The 21,107-nt window shown below is 46.3% G+C and overlaps 1 protein-coding gene across 3 annotated transcripts in view; it reads right to left on the reverse strand.

Annotated features, from left to right (window-relative positions):
• Positions 1-21,107, reverse strand: part of EZH1 (enhancer of zeste 1 polycomb repressive complex 2 subunit) — a 394,387-nt gene that overhangs the window by 87,004 nt on the left and 286,276 nt on the right. For all 3 annotated transcript variants that reach the window (XM_040329824.1, XM_040329823.1, XM_040329825.1), the window contains one exon: positions 13,328-13,423. In XM_040329824.1, coding sequence (XP_040185758.1) covers positions 13,328-13,423 — 96 coding nt within the window. The remainder of the gene's footprint in view (positions 1-13,327; positions 13,424-21,107) is intronic.

Raw genomic sequence — 21,107 nt, forward strand, 5'->3', positions numbered from 1 at the left:
GCGGATATTGCGCCCTATCCTCTCGCTGGCGCCCACACTTACGGCGTGGCGACGTGAATTACGTCAGTGCGCCGAGAAAGACAGGGAAGTCGTGTCATGTGATTGAGAGAATCACATGACCATAAGGCTGGAAGTAAACTGAGTAGCGAGGGTGGGACAAGGCAGTGTGACGCAAAAAGCGTCACAGATGCAGGCACAGGGGGAAGTGTCAGCACAAAAGGTGAATTTATTGAGGGGAGCAAACAGTAAGGTGAAATGCCATGGTAAGGGCATACCAGGTACACAGGATATGATGAGTTTTGATTATATATAGAGATAAGGGTATCATGGAAACTAGACAGTTAACCAATTCTTAAAGGGACAAAGACGTTTAAACATAACAAAGTATAATTATGCAGAATATATGGACACAAGGGCCACAAAAGGTCCAGGGACAAGGAGGAAAACCAGGTGCATCGGGGATATCCCCTGTGTGATCCATGTCCCTGTTATAGGCGCATATATAGACCCATGGTCAATGACACCCCAAGGGTGCATAGGGACCAGGTCTGGAGAAGCCGTCTCCCAAGGGGGAAGGGGGGACGGCTTACGTGCGCCCAGCTCGAAAACGACAACAGAGGAATGCCTAGAAACCTTTCTGAGCCTGGAAGAGAGGTCCCAGGGGGTATGCAAAGGATACAGGGACATGTGATAGATGCAAGGTACCAATGATTGGAAGAATATCAAAGGAAAAGAGTGGCAAACAGAAACATAATAGTAGCAAACAATTGAGAAGATATTTTGCAGATAAATCCCCATAGTACACATTAGTCTTTTTCACATCCCCCGGAGGAAAAACCCTCCAAAAAGGGCCTGAAGCTGATCTGCTCAATGAGGCCGGGTGGTGTTGCATTGGCACGTAAGTAAATATACTACACCAAGGGTCTTACAATTGGCGAAGTGTCTGGGTCTGTAGGGGCGACCGTTGGGTAAAACACAATGTCGCTCTGTGTTGATGTAACGACAGATAGAGCATCCCCCACATGTATAGGTACCCTTCCTTTTACAAGGATCATTCCTGAAACTGTCCTTAAACTCACTAGCCACAAGGTGGTCTTTAAGTGAACAGGCCCGTCGATAGGTTATCGCGGGCTCTTTGGGTACAAAGGGGCCAAGTTGGGGGTCGAAGGAGAGTAAATGCCAGAATTGTTTTAAAATCCCTCTCGTTTGTTGATGTTGAGTGTGATACTTCGTGATTAATCTGGTAACATCACTGCCATCAGGGGACTTCTTGCCTGACTGGACCAATAGGTGTGACCTAAGATGTCCATTGGCACGTTGGAACGATTTTTTAAGGCTTTTCTTCGAGTAACCCCTTTGTAATAGCCTGTCTCTTAATCCTGCTGCCTCCAGTAAAAAAGATTCCTGGGTGGAGCAATTGCGCCTGAGGCGCAGATATTGGCTATAGGGTATTGATCCTATCAAGGATGTAGGGTGTGCACTGGTGGCGTGTAGTATCGTGTTACCCGCTGTGGGTTTTCTGAAGAGCCCTGTTGATAGACACCCATCGGGATTCTTAAACAGGGTAACATCAACAAAAGCGATTTGAGAGTTACTCGAGGTCACTGTAAACTTCAAATTCATATCATTACAGTTCATGATAGACATAAATGACTCGAGCTCATCGATGGATCCCTCCCAGATCATCAGGACATCATCTATGTATCGAAACCATCCAGATACAAGATGAATAAAAGGTTCTACCGGGGTACTGGTCAGGAATAGTTTCTCCCACTCCCCCAGGTACAGGTTGGCATATGATGGGGCACACGAGGTCCCCATCGCAACCCCCTGCACCTGGAGGAAGTGAGAGCCGTCAAACGAAAAGACACCGTGATAAAGTATAAATTCCAGGGCCATAATGAGGAATTCCCCAAGCTTCCGGTCAACCCGAAAGATGGGAAAAAGAACATTCCTTACAGCAGCCAGTCCTAAAAGGTGTGGAATAGAACTATAGAGAGCCTCTACATCGATGGCTACCAGTAGTGCTCCTGGAGATACGTTGAGGTGCTCAATTTTGTTTAGAAGATGGATGGTGTCCTTAACATAAGATGAGAGGTGCATTACAAAAGGTTTCAGATGGGAATCGACAAAGATACTAAGATTCTCCGTCAGGACGCCACTGCCTGATACAATGGGTCGCCCCGGTGGATTTGTAAGATCCTTGTGGACTTTAGGTAGGCAGTAAAAGGTTGGAATTTTAGGGTATTTGGTACGAATGAACTCCCATATATCATGGTTCACTGCACCCTGGGAGAATGCTCCATCTACTAGAGCATAGAACTCGGTTTCGAATTTTATGATGGTAGACTTTTGAATGGGAACATACCAGTCCCTGTTGGAAAGGATTTTTAAACACATAGCCTTATATTGATCGTTTGTTTGGATCACGATGTTGCCCCCCTTATCGGAGGGCTTAATGGTAAGTGAATGGCAATCTTTAAGTTTGTCTAGTGCCTCGTTTAATTGGTGAGTAAGTTGTCTGGTGTTACGTGGTTTACGTAATTTATTGATCTCCGCTGTGGTAAGTGCTACAAAGGCAGCTAGGTTTGAATTAGTTTGTAAAGGAGGAAACTTGTCAGATTTGTTTTTCAATGTGTTTGATGATTGTTCAGACACTGTAGTTGGAATGGATTCGGACATAAGGACTTCTATGTCCGATATGTCATTAGAGTCTGAGAGGTCTACCTCATCACAAAGTGATAAAAGTAAATCCATATCCTCCTTGTGCTGTTGAGCACTAATATGGGAGAGTTCTGTTTTGGGTTTGGAGTATAGACTCTTGAGTAGCAACTTCCTAGCGAACAAGTGAATGTCCTTTATAATTTCAAAAGTATCTAGGGGTGCTGTTGGACAAAACGAAAGGCCCTTAGTTAATAGGGTCTTTTCATCAATGGAGAGTTCATAGTTAGAAAGATTTATTATATCAAGGCCAGCATTGGAAGTAGATTCATCATCGATTTTTTTGAAAGGGTCTAAGTGTCCTGCCGTGTGTGGGGGACTTGAGGAAAAAACCCCATGTCGGTGGTCTCTTTGATTGTAGGTCTTAGCCCTTCATGGGTAAGTTGGGTACTAGGTTGTTGTGAGGTTGAAAACACAGAGAACAGTCCAGTTGTCTGGGCTGGGGAATTGTTCTGTTGATTGGATCTGTCAGAGTCAGTGAGGATATTGGTAGATCCTGGCTGTTGGACTATGCGTTTCTTGATGGTATTATCATCCTTATCTGACAGGGCTCGTTTAGGCTTTGCATTTCTGTTTCTAGAGGAGTTTTGTGTAGGAGCATTGTTGGGGATATTCGATGAGGCCTTGTAGCCCTTTTTAGGAATAAAGGCAGTGCCTCCTTTAAAAGAGTTTTGTTGGGTAGGGTAGGCCGTTTGCCATTTATAGGCTTTGCCTTCTTGAAAAGACCGTTTGTCCCTCCAAAATTTGGTTTCCTTTTTATGCAAAGTTTCTGCAATGACCACATCAAGTCGTCCCTTGATTTTGGTCTCATGCTCTTTAAAGGCTGGAAGGGCCAGAAAAGGTAAGAGTTTGGTATAAATGTCGTCAATGTCCTTTTCAACTTGCCCTGATCTGATCTTATATTCTTCTATAAGAAGCTTCATCATATTGGCAGTGCAAAGTTGGAGATTCAGCTCCCATTTTTTACGGAAATCAGAGTTCACATTGTCTAGTAGTGGAAAGATCTGAATCCGATTAATGTCTTCTCGTAGATATTTTTCGAAACTGTCAACATGCCAAAAAAGAGCTGCCTTTTTCTCCACCAGTCTGCCTAATTGGCTACACAGGGAGGAGAGCTCAGATTGTATAGCCTTCCCCTTGTGATGACTGGCAGAGTAACCCTGCATAAGTTCATCCCATTCCCTGCCTTGAAACATGATGAGTGGCAAAAGTTAAAAACTGTACCAGATATGAATGCCACCAGCTCCAAAAGGAATAAAAAAACGGAAAAAACAGTAATGAGTACAAATTGTAAATAAAGAAAGAATTTGTACAATAATTCAAGGAAAATGGAAGAGTAGAGTATGTAGAGATCAAACAAAGATGTGAGTGGGGGGCTGAAAGAGGGGGTAAGCCGCTTTCATGGGTATCTACTACCCTAAATACAAAAGTATGAATGGGACATCTTTGGTAATATGGTCTCTAGTGGTTGCCAACACCCCTGGTAAACAGGAAAAAATGGAGAATCCCCCAAAGTGGGGCTTTTGAGGCAACAGTAGTTAAAGTAGTCAAAGTTCGTACAAAAATATAATTATTTAATAATCAACAAAAAATATACATATATGACATAATAGTTTAAAAACAACACATAAGGCAGTTGAAAAAAGGAGAGAGTCCACAATACGAATACAGGGCCCTACGCGTTTCGGGTTTCCTTCTTCAGGGGCCAAGGTATTTATGGAGTCAAAGTGTATTTAACAACTTTTCTAGAAAAAACAAACAAAATAACATATATGTTGAAAATGGTAACGTACAATGGAGAAAGATAGCAATATACATATCAAAGGGCACAGATTAAAAAGCATCATACCACCCAGGACGTTTATGCAGCTTTGCACACCCCTTGATGGGACATCGCTGGCAGGACGCAGAAAAAAACTCAGGTGGTGAAGAAAGGAATGGAAACTGGCATCGTGTATTGAGTCGCAATGAAGCAAGACCTTTGGCCGAAAGTGTCACAGCGTAAAAAAATATTTATTTTAATTTTACCTGTCGCTAAAATGAAAAGACAGGATAATATGGTAGGTACTAGACAATAAATGGCTCATAGAAGACTGAACCAAAAAACTATATATAAGGACCACAGCATACCTGTAATGGAGGGTGAGTATTGTATAATGGCCAGACAGGTCAGTAGAGAGCTCAATAGCTGGAGGTATAAGATAAAAATAATAAGAATTAGGGACATGATAAGCTGTAGGAAAGCATGGTGAGGGAATGGAGGAAGGGGACTAACGAGCTTTGCTGGGAATAGTCAAGGAAGGGAGTACTTACATAGGAAGGTTCCCAGTCGGTATGAAGTGAGCTGCTGACACCACTGCCGTCCGCAATGTCTGACATTGTGAGGCGGCAGGCAGCTTTAAATAGGAGAGCACCGGGGAGGGCCGTGTGTGGTGGGAGGCGTCAGTCACTGAACCAGTGAGTTACAATAGGTCTATGTGAGAAAAGGGGCGGTAGCGTGGTGACGCAGTTGCGTCCTGTGTGTGGAGAGAGAGGGCGGATATAGCACCCTATCCTCTCAATTGAACCCACACTGGCGGCGTCGAGGCTTGACCCAACATAATGACGCAACTGCGTCATGTGTGTGGTAAGCGGGGCGGAGAGAGAGGGCGGATATTGCGCCCTATCCTCTCACTGGCGCCCACACTTACGGCGTGGCAACGTGAATTACGTCAGTGCGCCGAGAAAGACAGGGAAGTCGTGTCATGTGATTGAGAGAATCACATGACCCCATAAGGCTGGAAGTAAACTGAGTAGCGAGGGTGGGACAAGGCAGTGTGATGCAAAAAGCGTCACAGATGCAGGCACAGGGGGAAGTGTCAGCACAAAAGGTGAATTTATTGAGGGGAGCAAACAGTAAGGGGAAATGCCATGGTAAGGGCATACCAGGTACACAGGATATGATGAGTGTCGATTATATATAGAGATAAGGGTATCATGGAAACTAGACAGTTAACCAATTCTTAAAGGGACAAAGACGTTTAAACATAACAAAGTATAATTATGCAGAATATATGGACACAAGGGCCACAAAAGGTCCAGGGACAAGGAGGAAAACCAGGGGCATCGGGGATATCCCCTGTGTGATCCATGTCCCTGTTATAGGCGCATATATAGACCCATGGTCAATAACACCCAAGGGTGCATAGGGACCAGGTCTGGAGAAGCCGTCTCCCAAGGGGGAACGGCTTACGTGCGCCCAGCTCGAAAACGACAACAGAGGAATGCCTAGAAACCTTTCTGAGCCTGGAAGAGAGGTCCCAGGGGGTATGCAAAGGATACAGGGACATGGTGATAGATGCAAGGTACCAATGATTGGAAGAATATCAAAGGAAAAGAGTGGCAAACAGAAACATAATAGTAGCAAACAATTGAGAAGATATTTTGCAGATAAATCCCCATAATACACATTAGTCTTTTTCACATCCCCCGGAGGAAAAACCCTCCAAAAAGGGCCTGAAGCTGATCTGCTCATTGAGGCCGGGTGGAAGATTGGCCTCTAACTCTGCAATCCAGCGGGTTTCATGCTGTAGCAGAATCTTATTCCAATCCCCACCTCTGGGGCTTGGATAAATTCTGTCGAGGATTAGAAATGTAACCCCAGGGAAGTGTCCATCGTGATGGAACAGAATATGACGCCCTAGTGGTAAGTCGGGGTTAGCAGAACGCATGGCGTGCAAATGCCGGGAAGCTCGCTTGAAAAATGGTAATTTGGTTTTACCTACGTAGAAACTGTTGCATTGGCACGTAAGTAAATATACTACACCAAGGGTCTTACAATTGGCGAAGTGTCTGGGTCTGTAGGGGCGACCGTTGGGTAAAACAATATGTCGCTCTGTGTTGATGTAACGACAGATAGAGCATCCCCCACACGTATAGGTACCCTTCCTTTTACAAGGATCATTCCTGAAACTGTCCTTAAACTCACTAGCCACAAGGTGGTCTTTAAGTGAACAGGCCCGTCGATAGGTTATCGCGGGCTCTTTGGGTACAAAGGGGCCAAGTTGGGGGTCGAAGGAGAGTAAATGCCAGAATTGTTTTAAAATCCCTCTCGTTTGTTGATGTTGAGTGTGATACTTCGTGATTAATCTGGTAACATCACTGCCATCAGGGGTCTTCTAGCCTGACTGGACCAATAGGTGTGACCTAAGATGTCCATTGGCATGTTGGAACGATTTTTTAAGGCTTTTCTTCGAGTAACCCCTTTGTAATAGCCTGTCTCTTAATCCTGCTGCCTCCAGTAAAAAAGATTCCTGGGTGGAGCAATTGCGCCTGAGGCGCAGATATTGGCTATAGGGTATTGATCCTATCAAGGATGTAGGGTGTGCACTGGTGGCGTGTAGTATAGTGTTACCCGTTGTGGGTTTTCTAGGTACTCCAACACCGAGTCGAAACCTAGCATGCCCAGATAACACATCCACTAGGTTTGAGACAGAAGCTGCTCTCAAGATCAAAAGGGAGGGCCACAGGCTGACAGAGACCCTCTCTCATCATGAAGCACAGAAAAAAACACTGACATGTGCAAAACGGGACATGCATGTATGTGTCCCTGATGTCCGAGGATGCCAGGACGTCCCCCGGATGGAGCGCAGCTACCACCGAACGAATGGATTACATGCAGAACTACCCGACGTTCACAAAAGGTATACCCCAAACCTCTCGTCCTGCAGGAAAGGTAAAATTACCCCGCAGCTTAGCAAGTCCCACACTGCCCAAGGCAGAGCGACGGGCTGGTAGAGGAAGACACGAGGAAAGAACTGTGTTCTGTGGATAGGAGGGAACCCTATCTAGTACTCCGAAGAGACCACCTCGCAGACCCACTGGTCAGAGAGCAGGGAGGTTTCACCAAATTGTGAACCTGCAAGCCACCCCTCCCACCAAGAGACAGGGAGGGAAGTCTACATACATTGGCAGGATTTGGGTGCCAGCGTGATCGGCTTACGCACCCAGGGACGGATTAGTCCCCCAGCTGGGCCTTTGACGGCCTGGGAGGGTTGCCCCTAAATAATACACACACATATAGCCGGATTCAGAAACACTTACGCTAGGCTATAAGAAATAAACTTGCAATAATTACTACTAATCATATGTGTACTGTAACCTATAATATATATATATATATATATATATATATAACTATTGCATCTGTATTACTGTATATGAGTCCTTGGCTTGCGAGTATATAAATGACCAAGCATGTGCTTAGGCCTAAAGCCAGAAGTTAGTTAGAGACAGACACATTTGAGTCAAACAGTTATATTTATTCTAACAGAAAATGCCTATTGCATAATAAACAATGCTTTAACAGAAATGTCTATTGCATAAAGGACAAACATGTCTATGAATTTACTAAAACACTGGCAAACAAGATGGAATTATACTCAACACTCAACAGCTGTGTAACCTCATGGCCAAGCTCCGGATGGTAAAGAGAGTTTGTACCCATTGTGATTCAGTTTTAACATCCACACTTCAAGCACTCACCCCCCCAACACCGCCCAATTGCCAATACCCAATCACTGCACTTCCGTGATCATTTCCTTATTACTACTTGTCCTTCCCTACCTAGCCACTGGGGGCAATCTCGACCATATTATCTCCAATTCTTTTGTCTGTGGAGCCTGCCCAACAGCTGCCTTTCCCTAGACTTCTTGGAGACGAGTGCAACATATTGCATTCCTGCAGGGGGGGGGGGGGGGGGAATCCTGGTTGACTGGAATCAGAGAATGGTCACAATTCATTCTTTGCAACATATGCCGCTTTGCGCCTAATAAGGCGCACATCCTTCTTTAGACATGGCTCCCCTCGAACAGTCCATATGGTCCGAACAGTCCTCCACTGTTTTAATGTGCTGCATTCTTCAACATGTGTCTCAGAAATAGCTCCTATGGAGTAGCCCACAATGTTGCGCCTCCCACCATAGGCTTCAGAACCGGCTCCCATGAAACAGTTCATAACTGACTTCCAACATGTGTTTCAGAATCAGTACCTCTGGAACAGTCCTCGACTGTTTTTCCAACATGTGTTTCAGAACCAGTACCTCCGGAACACCTACCTAGCCACTGGGGGCAATCTCGACCATATTATCTCCAATTCTTTTGATCCTTATATGTATGGTGATCTAATCAATGTCTTTTGTCTGTGGAGCCTGCCTAACAGCTGCCTTTCCCTAGACTTCTTGGAGACGAGTGCAACATATTGCATTCCTGCGGGGGGGGGGGGGGATCCTGGTTAACTGGAATCAGAGAATGGTCAGAATTCATTCTTTGCAACAACGGCGTATCTAATGATACGCCGCGTAAGTCCATGGATGCGCCGTCGTATCTATGCGCCGTATTCTTACGTCATTTACGCAAGTCGTACGTGAATGGGGCTGGGCGTAGGTTACGTTCACGTTGTTGCCATTGAGCCGTCGTATATTACGGCGTAAATTCTGAGCATGCGCGCGCATGGGGTCACGGTTGATTTAAATGTCTCACGCCCACTACCTTCTTACTTTGAATTAGGCGGGCTTACGCCGGCCCATTTACGCTACGCCGACGTAACTTAGGGAGCAAGTGCTTTGTGAATACTGTACTTGCCTCTCTATTTTACGTCGGCATAGCGCATATGAGCTGCGCTACGCCCGCTTAAATATACGCCGCTGTACCTGAATCTGGCTAATAGTGTGTATGTATATTACGTAGGTGTATGCACACATGCCTTTGGAGGAAACCGGAGTACCCGGAGGAACCCACGCAGACACAGGGAGCGACAATGCAAGCTACAGGCAGATTGGCGTCAGTGTCCGGATTTGAACCAATGACTCTCTTGCTGCCAAGTAATGGAGTTAACCACTACACCACCGTGTGCATAAAACCATTCTGAAACAGAAGCCCTGGATAGCAAGGGCGCAGCATTCAATGAGGCATCACAGACCTATATGAGGCCCTGGACCAGCTGGTCCGCTAGCCTAATAACTTCGGGAGAGAGTCGGTGCTCCTCCACTGTCTGGTGCAAAATGCTCACTCCGTGAGTTGTATACAGCACTAGGAGTCAGGACTACTCCAAGATGGCTGCCGATCGTTCAGAACTCAGCCACAGTAAAATGACCGACCGCAATGTAAGCTGCGCCATAGCGCGGCTACGACAAAATGGCCACCAATGGGAGTTTTCAATGTAATTGAAAAACCTCCCATAAAATGGCGCCAGCGCCGACTGAGACCCCAGAGTAGTGGCCACAAAAGGCCGCAAGTCAGACCCCAGCATGGTAAACATGGAATAGGTCAGTACTTTGGATCTTCTATCAGTCAGATCCATACAAGCGGGGGTTCCCGCAATAGGGAGAGTGGTCACCTATACATGACACCCGGAGGGTCCACCACCGGAGAAGAAGCCCACCTTTTGAAAAGGCTCTCCTCAAAGGGGCACTGAACCGCCCGGCGGTGAGGGACTACAAAAGCCCTCAGTGGCTGTTCTCATTCCGCCTCTTAGAAATTATCAAAGAAGGGCACAGAAGGAAGAAACCTACAAAGAGCGATCTGATTTGTGTGATCCAAAAAAGACAGAGCCCTCGGCGGAAACCCAGCTGCACTATCCAGCTTAAGAGAGTCCCTTGCAGCAGTGAGAAGCGCACCCATAAATGCCTTATCCGGCTTTGTTTTTTTTTTAACCCAGGTACCTGGTCCATGGCTCCATAACAAAGCATTCCCCAGAGGATAAATGGGGAAGGGGCACTCCTTTACCGCCCCGTCCGCAGTCTACCCCCACCCTGATACAAACGTGTCCAGGACTAACAATAAAACCTGTGTAGGAATCCCAGGTGCCAACACCTGCTGCCACCACCAGCATGTTGGGGAAGGACCCAGATACTGACTCCAAATATTAATAATATTTACATAGTGTGTATGTATAATATGCACACCTGTCTTTACAAATAAACAAAAGCTCCTAGAGCCCTATTCAGGGCCTCTCACCCACTTGCTGCGCTGATCAGGGGGTACCCAGGGGACTCACCTCAGGAGGAGACTGCCCATCGCTGCCGTCCGCTCTCAGCACACAGAATGTGAGAGGAAAAGAACCGTGAGGTAACTGTGCGGCATCTGCAGGGACCTGTGTGCCAAATGGCGGCAAAATTCCACTTTTAAACAGGAAAAGCCTCTTAGGGCTTTTTACCAGTGAAAAACCCCTCACAGGAAAGCCCCATACAAAAAAGAGAAAAAACACAGGCCAGATAACACAGTCCCCTCAGGAAGGCCCCCTCCCCCCTGACAGTGGCAATGTTAGCAATGCAGCAAGGGAAAAGGAGCAGGGAAGGGAGGAGAAGAGGACCCCCGAATCCCAGGAATGCCCAGCCGTACCAACCCACCAAAGCGGGAGGGACTGTACTTACCCATCCGAGCGAGGACTTGCTGACGCATTCCTGACAGAACTACAACCGCAATGGAGGTAGCTGTCGGCCTGGTCCACTGTGAGTGAGACAACACCACAGCCCAGTCATATGTGGACCTCGGAGCAAAGCTCACCGGCCACACCTGGAGTCATGGCAGACCCAGCCTCTTTGCAAAGGTGTGCCCACGCTTGCTGGTCGGACTGAGTAGACTACAAGGATCTATATTATCCAGCCTGTCTCTCAGCCGACAGTTGAAAGAAGATTCTTCAAGAAAAAGTAAAATAAAATTTCTCCTCAGGGCGCTGGGACCAAAGGGAGCCATACGTCCTTCTCCTTGCTAGGCAGAACGAAACTGAGGCTGCATGCTGCAGTGAGGAGGATTATGTCTGGAAGGACCGCCCCCTGGGCGGGGCTGTTCAACTCTGTTAATGTAACATGTATTTAATTGGACGATAAGAGAAAAAAACATTTAGAAGGGAAATTGAAGGAAAAGGGTAAGTGAACCAACAATGCACAAGCTTAAATGAACCTATTTAGAAAATAAAAAAGGAACCTTTACAACCCCTTTAAGTGGTTAAATCCAGCATGGCTCCCTCCAGTAGAGCTCCTCAGAGCACATGTTCACTCGTAACCAACACCTTAGACACTGGCGAAAAACTGAGGTGCCCCCAGTATGGGAGGGGTTATAAGAGGAGGAAACTTCCTGTCTAATTGATTGATTACCTGAAGGTGGAATATAACCCACTTAGTAATTACCAGGCTCTGTGTCCCGTGATGTACGATTAAGAAAACAAGACTTTACTAACACTTTAGAGCAAGGGGTACACTCCAGAGCTGTGATGTCCAGGAGCTCCCTGACGGCTGCCGACATCTTTACGCGGCGACTTCCAGTTATCGATCCCTGGTCATTCGAATTGGCTGGGTTGAGATGACCTTGCTCTTGCACATGTGTGAGAATTCTGTCAACCTCGGCATTGCCAAAATTCTACACTGCATGCGCAGCTCTGTGCACAGTGCAGAGAGGCAGGTAAGCAACTTTAATGCAGAAGAGACATAAGTCTCTTCTGCATTAAAAATCCTGTCTGCCTGAATTTGTTTTCAATAAAGTTCCAGTTTAAAGGATCTGCTATTGACGCCTTATGCCGCGTACACACGATAATTTTTTACCCTTGAAAAAAATGTTGTTTTTAAAAAACTTAATTCAAAATGATCGTGTGTGACGTTTTAAACCCACGCATGCTCAGAAGCAAGTTATGAGATGGGAGCGCTCGTTCTGGTAAAACTACCGTTCATAATGGAGTAAGCACATTCATCACGCTGTAACAGACAAAAAAGCGTGAATCGTCTTTTATTAACAAGGAATCAGCTAAAGCAGCCCAAAGGCGAATAGAACTTCCCCTTTAGAGTGCCGTTGTACGTCACCGCGCTTTGTTCATCATCTTTTAAAAACAATGGCGTGTGGGCAACGTAGTTTTTAATGATGAAGTTGGAAAAACATTGTTTTTTGGACATGCTGAAAAACAACGTTTTCTTTCATGCTGAAAAATGATCGTATGTACGCAGCATTAGTGTCAGATACCACAGCATACCTTCAGAGGTCTAGTAGTGTGTCATCCTCCTCAGGTCAGGGCTCTTTTGGGGACCTACTCAATATTAGATGGGTGGCAATAAATGTATGTCTGATTGGTGTATAAAGTACATTTCTCCAGGACATACACAGTTTTCCATATTTTATCCCTAAAAAAAAAAGCTGCATGTACAGAAAAGTACAATTTGATCTACCAGAAATCCATGGAGCTCCTATTTGGGCTGATGACACAGTGCCATTACTGTACTGAAATACCAAACAGTTTTGTCAGCCCTGCCTGCTAGACTACAGAACTCTGGCTTTCCCTCATCCATCTCTGTTCCATGCCACATGCTTAGCTTGTTTTGTAAAAAAAAAAAAATCAATTCTGTTGCCATGCGTGCAAATTCTGGTGCAGTTCTGCATAGAAGCTTCCAGGTTTTTTTTGTCAAAGCTTAATTGAACAAGCTAAGGTTTTTGCACTCTCCATTTTTAGTAAATCAAGCCCATTGTCTGTAGGAAAAGAACACTTTAGATGTAGTTGATGGTTATGCCAGTGTCAGTAGAAAATTATGTCCCAGCAGCTGTCCATGCAAAAATTTTGAAGTGAAGTAAAATTAACTACTTACCTCACCACAGTACTCAGAAATGAATTCATTCTTCTGAACTGACTCTTTGATAAAGGTGCCATAGCCAGCTACATCAGAGGGCGCTAACAGCAAGTGCTAGAAAAAGAAAATACATTTAATAATGTAAAGAAAATAAAAGCCTCCTGGAGCTTCACCTAGAAGTAAAAACAGAGAAAACCAAGTAAATGGTTTAATGACAAATTAAACTTTCAGTTTACAGCCTAAAGCTAGCCATACATTATACAATTTTCTTATTCAATTTCTTCATATTATATGGTTTTGGTAAATCTAAAGGAAAATTGTATAATGTATGGCCAGCCTTAGTTCACCTAAATATATAAATAAATAATGATTAATAACTACAAGGGACATTGTTTACCTTCAGAGAAATGTGTCCCTTGTGCTGCTGCTCTGTTCTTGTTTAGAAGAAATCTTCCTGCTCTGATGCCCATCCCTGCAGCCATAAACCTCTGGTGCGACTGGGGGTTAATAACTAAGAACTACCACAGGCACTCATTAAAGGGGTTGCAAACCCTCATTTTTTTTTCACCTTAATGCATTAAAACTTCTGGCAGTCACCGGCCCCCAGATCCCCCCCCCCCCCCGTTTTACTTACCTGAGCTGTGGAATTCACTTGGCGGTGACACGCTCTCCCTCTCTCTATGGAGTCCCGCCTCTTGATTGGATAGATTGATAGCAGCGTAGCCATTGGCTCCAGCTGCTGTCAATTAAACCCAATGACGCAGGTGTCTGGGGCCGAGTCATACATTCGGCGGCGATTGACGCCGAAAGAATGACTCGGGAGAGTGCAAGGTAACCCCCCGGGAGAGCGCTTCTCCTAGGGCAGGGATATGCAATTAGCAGACCTCCAGCTGTTGCCAAACTACAAGTCCCATGAGGCATAGCGAGACTCTGACAGCATCAAGCATCAAACCCAGAGGTAGAGGCATGATGGGACTTGTAGTTTGGCAACAGCTGGAGGTCCGTTAATTGCATATCCCTGTCCTAGGGGGTTATCTGATGTGGAGGTGCCATGAGAGCCGCCGAGAGACCCCAGAAGTCGTGGCTCGGGGCCACTCTTTGCAAAACAACCTGCAACGTGGAGGAAAGTATGACATGCTTTACAATCACTTTACAGCTTCTATCAATGAAACATGATCTATGAATAGAGGGGTGCGGCCAGTGTTGCCAACCGCCCGTAGATTTATGGGCAGCCCGTAAAAACAGGGCACGTTTCCGGTGCCCACAAATGTCCGTATGAGCCGAACGGTGCCAGTAAAAATGGCTGCGACAGGCCCAGGTGAGAACTGTGCATGCGTATCGCCAACTCTGGAGTCCAGAAATCCCTGAGATAGTCCGATCATGAGCCCACCCCACGCCGCCTGGCTCGCTCCCGCGCCCGCTGATGATGTCAAACCACAAGCCGCGCAGCCGAGTGGATAGACAGAGTGGACACAGACGTGCAATTGAGGCACCAGCAACACCGTGAGACGAGATGGAAAGCCCAGGCCACTGCAGACCCGGCAGGGCTGACCCCCTGGATGGACACGTAATGCCCCCTGACCAGTGCCACCGAACAGCACTGAGCGCCACACCCTGCCCTGGCTGAAGCCCCCTGGTTAGTGAGTGGCATGCAGCTGTGCATGCATAGTTACAAGTAGCCAACGTGTTTTGAACTGAGTCCCACCACTGGACCCTGTCCCCTGGCCTGGCTGCAACATTCATCAATTGCTTGACTGGCTCCCACAGACTGGCACAGGCAGAAGTTTCCAGACAAAAATAGCAGTGGTGAGATTGTACAAAATCATTGTATGCAATCTGTCTGCAGGAAGGGGTCTTTACAGGAAAGGGACTGCAGATCAGAAATCCTTCTCCCTGACATAATAGCTAAAAGGAAGGAAATCTTTAAGGAAATACATTTCAGGGAAGCTTCATGCAAAGGCTCAAAAGGAGCCCTTGTTAGAGCATTTAACACTAATGGCAGATCCCAAGGAGGCACATATTTGACGATCCTGGGAGCATGTCTAGATCTGGCTGAAGGAACCTCCTGACTAAAGGATCTTCTGCTAGCCTCTTGTCTGAAAACACAGACAAAGCAGCAACCTGAGCCCTAAGAGTGCTGTCAGATAGACCTTTCTCTACTCCTTTGTACAAAAAAATCCAATATACAGGGAGTGGAAAAAGAATCTAACCGGATTTCCTTTGGCAAGAAATAAACGTTTTCCAAACTTCCCCATAGATTTTCCTTGTGACCAACTTGTGGCTGTCCAGGAAAGTATAAATAATCTTCTCTGAACACCCTCTCAATTGTAAGATGCGCCGCTCAGCCTCCAGGTCATCAAATGGAAGGTCTGAGGGCTTGGATGCAACACTGGTCCCTGATGGAGTAGATCCTTCCGATCTAGTAGGGGCCAGGGAAGATCCACAGAGAGGGTCTTCAGAGAGGAAAACCAACTTCTCCTGGGCCACCAGGGGGAAATCAGAACCACTTCTACCAGATCCTGAATAATTTCTCGAACTACCAGAGGTAAGAGGGGAAAAGGAGGGAAGGCGTAGTCCAGAGCGAAATTCCACGGGAAGGAGAGAGCATCCGTCCCCAAGGACCCTGACTCGCTCTCTAGTGAGAAAAATGCCAGCAGCTTTCTGTTGAGACTGGAGGCACAAAAGATGCACTGCAGGAAGACCCCATCTTAGCACAATCTCTCGGAACGTGCCTTGATGTAGCTCCCAACAGCTGGAACTGATACTCACTCTGCTCAGATAGTCCGCCAGCGTACTCTCTGAACCCCTGATGTGGACTGCTCTAATAGAGGTGACATTAATTTCCGCCCAGGACAGAATCTGCTGTGACAGTGTTAGAAGTGACTCCAAACAAGTGCCCCCTTGCTTGTTCAGGTACGCCACCACAGTGGCATTGTCTGAGAAAACCAATAGGTCTCTTGAACAGACCCTCTCTTGCAGAGTCAAGAGAGCTTTCCCAACAGCTAGCAGTTCCTTGAAATTCGAGGAGCAGCTTGCCTCCTCTGGCAAACAAGCTCCCTGGGCCTGCCAGTCCTGAGAGTGCGCAACCCAGCCCCACAGACTTGCGTCTGTAGTAACTTTTACTGGAGCATGTTGCGCCCAGTTTTTCCCTCCCTGCAGGTGTTCCCGCTGCTCCCACCAGGAATCCTTCCTGCGATCCCAATGGCATAAGAGAAACACCTGAAGGGGTCTCGAGTGTAGTTGGGCCCATGGTACCCCTGGGATGGCTGCATTCATTAATCCTAATAAGTGCATGATCCGCCGAAGAGAGGTCTGTGGGAACAATTTTAAGTCCTACACGGAGAGAAGAAGTTTCAAAATATTCTCCTCTGAAGATTTTTCTTTCCGAGCAATAGAGTTTATTAGATAAAAAGTATGCTATGGGAGGGCACCAGACAAGACTTCTGTTGGTTGACTTTCTTCCCCCAGATTCTGAAACTGCAGATCCCGGATAAGGGACTCGGTCTCGGGCAAAGATCAGAAAATCGTCGAATGGGACGATTGATACACTTCGTATCCGAAAAAAGACCATGACTTCGGCCATGATTTTTGTAACCATTCTGGGTGCTGCTGAGACCGAAAGGAAGGGCATTGACTCGGCCCGTTGTCAATGAGAATCGCAAATCGGAGGAACCTTCGTTGACTCTGGCAGATTGGAACACGAAGATAAGCGTCTTGAAGATCCAGGGTAACCATGAAGACCTCTGGCCACAATAGAGTCCTTACAGAATAAATGTTTTCCATCCGGAAACGTCTGTAGAGAATATATTTGTTCAGGATGCTTAAATTGAAGACCATCCGGAAGCCGACGGAGGCTTTTTGAACCAAAAAGACGTAGGAATAAAATCCCTGGAATTTTCCGCAGCAGGAGATAAGACCCCCTCTGTTACCCACAGGGAAACTAGATTCAAAATGGCTTGCAGTCTCTCTTGGTTTCTCGGCAGATGAGTAAGAAAAAATCTCTGATGGGGAAGACTCTTGAATTCCAACCCGTAACCCCTTTCCAATGTTTGAAGAATAAAGGAATTGTCAGAAATTTCTGCCCATTCTTTGACGAAATGGGATAACCTTCCCCCCTACCCCTATCCTGGTGTCACTGGGAATTTTTGGAAGGGGCTGAAGGAGCAAAGAGAGTCCCCTTATTTGCTTATCTTTGTTAAAAGACTACTTTTTCTTCGCCTGTTGCCTTTTGGTTCTAAAATTAACCTTGTTCTGGAAACCGCAAAAAGGCTTCTTATTCTGTGGCTTATTCTTTTGAGAAGAAGGGAACCTGTTTACTCTTCTCAGAGGAACGAGCTAGGACCTCCACCAAGGAGAAACCGAATAAGAGCTTGCCTTTAAAGGTTATGCCGCAGAGTTTGTTTTTGGAGGTAAGGTCCCCCTCCGAAGATTTAAGCCAGACTGCTCGCCTGGCTGAATTAATGAGAGCAGAAGACCTAGCTGCAGAATTCACAGAGGCTGCAGCTGTATCAGCCAAGAAGACCAATGATTTGGCAAAAAGGACAGGTCTGACCTTTTAGAAACCTGCGACATAGGGGCATCTAGCTTAGGACATTTAAAGAAAGTCTCCTCATTTTCAGATTGAAAAGGAAATTTTCTTTCGTGGCCTTTAGACTGGAACAACCTCCTTTTAGGTTCCTTCCATTCTGAAGAAATCCTATCCTTAAGTGACTGGTGTACTAGGAAAGCTCTTGATTTCCACCCCTTGAAGACCCCTATACATTTTATCCTGCACAGATTGGATTTGCTGTGGCATCTCAATCTGTCCCGAGGTATATATTGATTTTAAAAGTTCATCAACATCCTCTGCTGGAAAAAGATACTTCGAGCTACCCGCCTCTTCCACCGATGCGGAATCCCCATCAGATGAAGAGCTTGGGTTCTCCCCTTTTTCCAGATCAGAGGCATATACTGGTCTCTGACCGAGGAAGGGGTCTACCTGAGGCCGAAGGCACTTGAGTTCTGGGACCAGATGAAGAAGGCCCAGACCTGCTGCCCTGTCATTAAAAGACCGGAAGGAGGCTACAAAGTCCTTCATAAAAGACATTAACTCTTTCAAAGAGGTAGTCTCTGAACTAGCCCTAGATGGAATACAATCCTCACAAACAAGTTTTTTATATCCATCAGACAGCCTGGCTCTACAGTTTCTACATTTCTTTTAGAAAAAAAAAACAGAAACAAGAACCATAAGAAAAGAAGGCCCATGCAAACAAGGTCCCCTGCTGTATACTCACAGACAAGGGCTTACCTTGGAGGCAGTATGGGAACCAGAGGCTGCTGCTGGTTCAATCCGAGCGGGTGCTCCATCCTCAGGCCTGTCCTCAAGCTCCATGTGGTAAGTGAAGATCGGCCGGAGAAAAAGGCTGCTGTCCCAGGCAGCATGTCCTCAGTGTACAACGCTATGTTCCTTATCAACACGGCGCCGTAAAGTGCGTCACGTGACTTCCGGTTCCGGTGCCATCTTGCCGCGTAACCGGAAGTCCTCCAACGCCATTTTGGTACACCTTGGTGAAGCCGGGGAGGACGAGGCTTCCACCAGGCAGAGCTGGGGAAAAAAACCTGAAGGAAGTTGCCACCACTTACACTAGGTAAGCAAGTATCTCCTTCTGGCAGAAAAAAACAGGGACTAATACACCCAGGACTTGTCCACAACCAGTACTGGATGATGCCAGAGAAGGGGGGTCCGCCAACCACAGTTACCAGAATCAGGAAAAACTAAAAACGTGTCAGTGCTCCTGGAGCGTCTGGAAACACAAAACAACTGAGGGAGGGGCCTTTTAAATTGTATCTGATTTGTGATTCCTGTAGAGGGCGGACCCAATCATCTCTCATGTAGCTGTCCTGGAAGGTAAAGGGGGGAAAATGGTGTTACCGGCCATTTCCTTCTAGTATAGTACACTCGATAGATGGCCATCTAAATTTTTAAGATAGTAACAGCCAAGAATGTTTTTTTTTTTTAGGGTCGCATATCATGGTGAATTTCAAATTGAAATCGTTTTTGACCCATAGATGTAATACATTGGTTCAGGCTATCGATTGATCCATTCCACACCAGGAAGATATTGTTGATAAACCTGTACCAAACTAGGATCTTGTCCGAAAATGAGTCATGGCAGTCAGAGGAAAGGAAGGAGTTCTCCCACTCCCCCAGATACAGGCGTTGTGTAACAGGATGAAATCCAATGCACGCAGAATGAATTGGTTTGTCATCCTTGTGTGCCTGGGAGATGAAGCGCTGGATAACTTTCACTCTCTTGAATGTCGAACCCCCTGCACAAAAGTACCTACAAGCGAGTGGGTCGCCAAGGGTCGTTGAAAGAAAACAGCCAAGGCTAAAATCTGTTCCTAAATGGTGCTTAAGGCAAGTTTCTGATCCACTCCACGCTGTAAAAACAGCAGGACCCTGGAAACCGAATACGTCCATGGATGCCACTTCATCTCCTCGCACATCGAGATGTAGGCCTTCCAAGTGCGATGGTAGATCTTCCGCGAAGAAGACTTCCGTGCCCTCAGCATGGTTGAAATGACCGAATCCAACAGACCTTAGTACCTGGCTTTCAATAGCCATGCCGTTAACACCAGCGACTGTAAAGCAGGATGAAGTATGGGACCTTGAGACAGAAGGTCCTCCCTCATTGGCAGCCGCCAGGGTGCATCCGCCTCCAGGCACACAAGGTCGGCGTACCAGGGACGCTGGGGCCAATCCGGAGCAATTAGAATCACCGGGATCCCCTCAACCTCTACTCTGCGGAGCAGATGAGGAAGCAACTTCAGTTGGGGGAAGGCATGAATTTCTTCAGAACTCTGGGCCCAAAGGGAGCCACGTCCTTCCCCTCTGCTAGGCAGAAAAAAAACTGAGCTGCATGTTAGAGGGGGAGGGGCTATGACCGGAGGGACCGCCCCCTGGGCGGGGCTGTTCAACTCTGTTAAAGTTACATGTTTTAAGATAACTAACATGTTCTGCCTAGTCCTCTCCTATGAACAGGAACATAACCCAAATGTCAAGATTTAAAGAGCTGTGTCCGTCCATGGACGATAAGAGAAATATAGAGCATCTGAGCGTCTGCAGAGCAGGATGATACAGTGTATTACTTGCTTTTAAACCGTATAGGCAGATATATTAAACAACCAGTGGGACCTGACTGACTGGCAAGATATTGCAAATAATTTGTCAACAATATCCATAAACACAGCTTTGGTTGAATCCAACTATAAAACACTACTACGCTGGTATATGGTCCCAACTAGAATAGTTAAAATTAATATGCAGGCCTTGTCTCAGTGTTTTCGGAAATATGACCATGTACTGTAGGCTCCATGGGCCTAATCCTCAAAAACCCGGCGCAACGTAACTTTTTCCATTTAAGTTACACCGCCGCAAAATCTCTAACTAAGTGCCCGATCCACAAAGCACTTACCTAGAAATTTTGAGCGGTGTAACTTAAATCCGGCCGGCGCAAGGCATTCCTCTTCTCCAGGGGGCGATTCCCATTTAAATGAGGTGCGCTACCGCGCCGGCCGTACTGCGCATGCTCGTGACGTCATTTTCCCGACGTGCATAGCGCGAAATTACGTTACGTCGGGCTTTGTGGATTGCGACGAGACAATAAAGTTGCGTCGGGTAAAAAAAAAGATACGGCGCCAAAAAAAAAAATTTAAATTAAAAAAAAATCGCGTCGCTAGCAAGAAAGGTCTGTTTTTACAAGGTGTAAACAGTTTACACCTTGTAAAAGCAGCCCTAATTTTGCGTTTGCAAAAT

Source organism: Rana temporaria, chromosome 12, assembly GCF_905171775.1.
Source record: "Rana temporaria chromosome 12, aRanTem1.1, whole genome shotgun sequence".
NCBI lineage: Eukaryota > Metazoa > Chordata > Amphibia > Anura > Ranidae > Rana > Rana temporaria.